Source organism: Mandrillus leucophaeus, unplaced genomic scaffold, assembly GCF_000951045.1.
Source record: "Mandrillus leucophaeus isolate KB7577 unplaced genomic scaffold, Mleu.le_1.0 Scaffold58, whole genome shotgun sequence".
In the NCBI taxonomy this organism is placed as follows: domain Eukaryota; kingdom Metazoa; phylum Chordata; class Mammalia; order Primates; family Cercopithecidae; genus Mandrillus; species Mandrillus leucophaeus.
The window spans coordinates 1,706,722-1,711,373 of NW_012106252.1; the positions used below are offsets into that span (position 1 = coordinate 1,706,722).

The window sequence follows — 4,652 nt, forward strand, 5'->3', positions numbered from 1 at the left end:
ACGAGAAACACCCACAGGTGTGGAGGGGCAGGCCACCGTTTCATTTTACCTCCTGGGAATGGCTTAAGTCTTTTTCCCCCTCCCCTCTCTGGCTGCCTCTAGTCCAGGATACCTCTTAACTGGTCACACTGCCTCTACTTGAACTCTACCAGGAACTTCTGCACACAGCCTCAAAGAGTTTTTCTAAAACCAACCTGGCCAGGTGCAGAGGCTCCCACCTGTGGTCCCAGCTACTCAGGAGTCTGAGGTGGGAGGATTGCTTGAGCCCGGGAGTTCTGGGCTGTAGTACACTATGCCAATGGGGGGTCAGTATGGTCCAGGGAGTGGAGTACCACTAGATTGCCTGAGGAGGGGTAAACTGGCTCAGGTCAGAAACAGAGCAGGTCAAAACTCCCATGCTGATCAGTAATAAGATCGTGCCCATGAATAGCCACTGCACTCCAACCCCAGCGTGGGCAACCTGGCAAGACCTCATTTCTTTCTATTTCTTTTTTTTTGAGATGGAGCGCAGTGGTGCAATCTTGGCTCACTGCATCCCCCACCTCCCGGGTTCAAGCGATTCTCCTGCCTCAGCCTTCTGAGTAGCTGGGACTACTGGTGTGTGCCACCATGCCTGGCAAATTTTCTTTTTTTTTTTGAGACGGAGTCTCACTGTCGCCCAGGCTAGAGTACAATGGCATGATCTCGGCTCACTGCAACCTCTGCCTCCCAGGTACAAGCACTTCTCCTGCCTCAGCCTCCCAAGTAGCTGGGATTACAGGCGTGTGCCACCAGGCCGGGCTAATTTTTTGTATTTTTTAGTAGAGACGCGGTTTCACCATGTTGGCCAGGCTGGTCTCAAGCTCCTGACCTCAGATGATCTGCCCGCCTCAGCCTCCCAAAGTGCTGGGATTACAGGCATGAGCCACTGTGCCCAGCCTGAGGTTCTTTTTTTTTTTTTTGAGACGAGTCTCGTTCACTCTGTCACCTGGACTGGAGTGCAGTGGCAAGATCTCGGCTCACTGCAACCTCTGTCTCCTCGGTTCAAGCGATTCTCCTGCCTCAGCCTCCCAAGTAGTTCGGACTACAGGCATGAGCCCGGCTAATTTTTTTTTTTTTTTTTTAGACTGAGTCTTGCTTTGTCGCCCAGGTTGGCACGATCTCAGCTTACTACAACCTCCGCCTCCTGGGTTCAAGCAATTCTCCTGCCTCAGCCTCCTGAATAGCTGGGACTACAGGTGCCCACCACCACGCCCAGCTAATTTTTGTATTTTTAGTAGAGATGGGATTTCACCATGTTGGCCAGGCTGGTCTCGAACTCCTGACCTTGTGATCCTCCTGCCTCGGCCTCTCAAAGTGCTAGGATTACAGGCGTGAGCCACTGTGCCTGGCCAAGCCCAGCTAATTTTTGTATTTTTAGTAGAGACAGGGTTTCACCATGTTGGCTAGGCTGGTCTTGAACTCCTGGCCTCAGGTGATCTGCCCACCTTGGCCTCCCAAAGTGCTGGGATTACAGGCGTGAGCCACTGCTCATGGCCACTGCCTAAGCACCACCGAGCCTGAGGAACTGCAGTTTCGGCTTCCATTGTCTTATAATGAAGGTCCTTTTCTCTTTGAAGGAAGTATGAGATGCCCACAGGGGACACATCCAGCCTAAGGTAAGCCTGCCAGGGGCTCCCCCATCACCTGTCCTCAGCTTTCAGCAGCCAGACAGCCACCTGCCTCTGTTTCTGCCACCCTGCAACACCGAAGAAGGCCCTGCTGTCTTGGCTGGCTGAGCTGGGTACTGTTCTGGGAAGGAGCTGCCCCCCTTTTCCTTCAAATCTTGCCCCCTGGGTGGCTGTTTGATTCCACGCAGCTCTGAGTGGGGACTGACCAGGGGCTGAGAGGTGAACAGGCACTGGCCTAGGAGCTGGGAACCCTGGGACTAAGGCCCAGCGTGGTCCCTTTCCTGACTGTGTGTCCTCGGGCAAGTCATTTGACCTGAGTCTGTCTAGAATGGATTTGTTCCTGTGGCAAGTAGCTGTGGGTTGGGCTATGAAGGTTAAATCATGCAGGAGGGAGGCAGAAGGGGGTGTTAGTCCTGCTGGTGTCTTCCGTGCAGGGTCAGGGACATAAAGGAAGGTGGGGCCTATGCAGTGTTGGTGACCATTCTTCCTCTCTCCCACAAGGGGGATGGGCTGGGTGTTTGAAGCCTCGGAGCTGGTACCCAGCTCCCCTCTCCCCTGGCTGGGACAGAACGGGGAGGAACCATCAGGATCTGTGTGCAGACAGGGGTGGGGGTGGGCCTGGGGGGTTGGACTTTCAAAAGATGTCGCTATCTCCCACCCAGGTATGATTTTTGCAACAGTGAGGATGGAGAGCAGGTGCAGGGGTTTGAGGCTGAGGAAGGGTTGATGCTGGCAGCAGATATTATGCCGGGGGAAGATTTCACGCCTGCAGAGAAGTTGGTGCCCGAGGAGGAGCTGGGGACTGCCGAAAAGGTGCTGGCTGAGGAAGGGGTGATGAAAGAGGCAGAGCTGGTGTTGGAGGAGACTGAGGGCTGGGAGGAGGTGGAACCGGAGCTGGATGAGGCAACGCGGATGAACATGGTGACGTCAGCCCTGGAGGCCAGTGGCTTGGGCCCTTCACACCTGGACATGAAATATGTCCTCCAGCAGCAGGCCAACTGGCAGGATGCCCATTACAGGCGGCAGCTGAGGCGGAAGATGTTCCAGAAAGGTTGAGTGCCCCCACGGGGACCTCCCTGCCACCAGCCGGACAAGCTGCAGATCCTCGTGCCGATGAAAAGAGAGGGTGGATAAACTCCCCGAGTGCTCACCTACCCCAGCCTGGCCCTACCCGGAGTGCTGATTTGCATGGACTTTGCATATCGTTTGCATAGGCATATCCGATCCCCTTCAGTGGGAACTGTAGAGCCAGTGCTCATTTATGTGGCATTTGCTTAGGATTTCAGATCTCTATCCACTTTTCTCCTGGGGGCTGGGCTGGGGGTCAGGACTGGGATTGTGCCCCCACACTGCACCTCAGCTTCCCATCTCCGCCTGCCTGCTTCTCCTGCCCCCTACCCCTGCCTCCTCTGTCCCCCAGGCTCTCCAACCCTGCAGCAGTGGCAGCAGCAGTCAAAATAAGCACGGGGGTGGGATTGTGGAGCTGCCCAGGGGCTGACCCAGGCTGGAGGACAGGCCCAGCTACCGTCCCAGGGCCTGGGAGGAAGAGGGGCCTTCTGGGGCTGCCCAGGCTACGGGGACAAAGGCCTCCACCAGCAAGGGCCACAGTTGGACCAGTCCCCTGGGTGAGTCGGAAGGTGGGCTAGGGCCTCCTGCAGGGTTGGGAGGTGGAACAGGGTCTCCTCTCCCCAGCTAGAAACCCCAAAGTCTGGGAGCTGCACCTGCTGAGTGCAGGCCTTGTGAGCCCTGCCTCTTTAAGGAGTCGTGGGACATGAAAGATGACCTCGTGACACTCATGCACAGCAGCCATTGCACATGCGTCAGCTCCCATCAGCCTCACTCCCTGTGGCAGGCGATGTGTCCCCATTGGTTAGGTGAGGAGGGTGAGGTTCAGAGAACTAAGGACACTTGTTCGGGGCCACATGGTGAGGGGTAGATCTGAGCCTGTCCTCTCCACTCCTGTGCTGTAGCACCTTCACTGGCCCATCCCTCCCCTCTAGTACTGTCCTGGTACCCGCTCCGGCCTGTCCCCATTCTCATGGCCCTTGGTCACTGCAGGGTGGAATAGCACTAGCCTCAGCAGGCCTGTCATGTCAACTTGTGCAGGTTATAAACTGAACCATGACCTTTATGGCACATGCAGGGGACATCCTGCATAATTATCAATGGCAACTTTCTGTGTCTTTGATACAGTTGTCCAGACCCCTGCCCACCGCCCAGGCTGGGCCTATGGTCTTCAATGCCCTGGTTCACATCCACCTGCTTCTCTTCCAGGCTTTGCTGTTCCCCAGCAGCCTGCAGAGGCCGCACAGACAGCTTGAGGCCCCTCCTTCTGCCTGGCCAAGCCCACACCCCCAGACCCTCCTTCCCATCCTCTGAAATGGGACCCTGTGTCTGTCACCAGCCCACCCTCTGTGTTCATGAACCTGGGCTGGAGTCTGGGGACCCGGGCCTCCACCCTCTTCAGGGACAGGCGGTAGGAACCCCGGCTGTCACTCTGTAGCTGGTACAAAAGCTGTGGCTGCCAGGCTTGGGTCACATGGCAGCCCAGGGGAGGCCCACTGGCTACCAGGCCCAGCCCTGAGTAGGGAATGGCCCAGCTTCCACGGGTAGGGAGTTGTGAGGCCCCTCACGCCTTGATGCCCAGGCTAGCGGTGGCCACCCCAGTTCTTGTTGACTTGAGGGACCTGGCCATCTTCCCCGTTCTTCATCCTTCTCGGTCCCTACTTACTGTTTGTAACCACAAGTGTCTCTATGTGTGGGTGGGTGAGGGCCCCTCTGCCCAGTGGTGTGTCTCCTCTCCCTCCCTCCCCTCCCTCTTCTGCCAGTGGCCTGGGGGTGTCCAGGCTCCCACCCATGGCCCAGCCCCTCTCCCCTCCCTGTTGATTCCCCCCTCCCTGCCCCTGGCTTCCTCTTCCATGTCCCACCCTCTCCCACACCTTTGTTCCTCAATAGCTGGGGGCTGGGACTCAGGCCTCCTGCGGGTGCCTGCCCGGCTCCACG

General features: G+C 57.2%; 1 protein-coding gene and 1 long non-coding RNA gene across 2 annotated transcripts in view; both read left to right on the forward strand.

The window, feature by feature from the left end:
• HAP1 (huntingtin-associated protein 1) overlaps nucleotides 1-3,408 on the forward strand; it is a 21,757-nt gene extending 18,349 nt beyond the window's left edge. The window contains 3 exon segments of the mRNA XM_011999031.1: nucleotides 1,596-1,637; nucleotides 2,312-2,702; nucleotides 2,704-3,408. Of these exon segments, the coding sequence (XP_011854421.1) occupies nucleotides 1,596-1,637; nucleotides 2,312-2,702; nucleotides 2,704-2,766 (496 nt within the window). The 3' untranslated portion in view covers nucleotides 2,767-3,408.
• Nucleotides 3,409-4,273: 865 nt separating this feature from the next.
• The window catches only part of LOC105552976, a 3,897-nt gene continuing 3,518 nt past the window's right edge, over nucleotides 4,274-4,652 (forward strand). The window contains exon 1 of the long non-coding RNA XR_001008088.1: nucleotides 4,274-4,622. This is a non-coding gene — a long non-coding RNA (uncharacterized LOC105552976). The remainder of the gene's footprint in view (nucleotides 4,623-4,652) is intronic.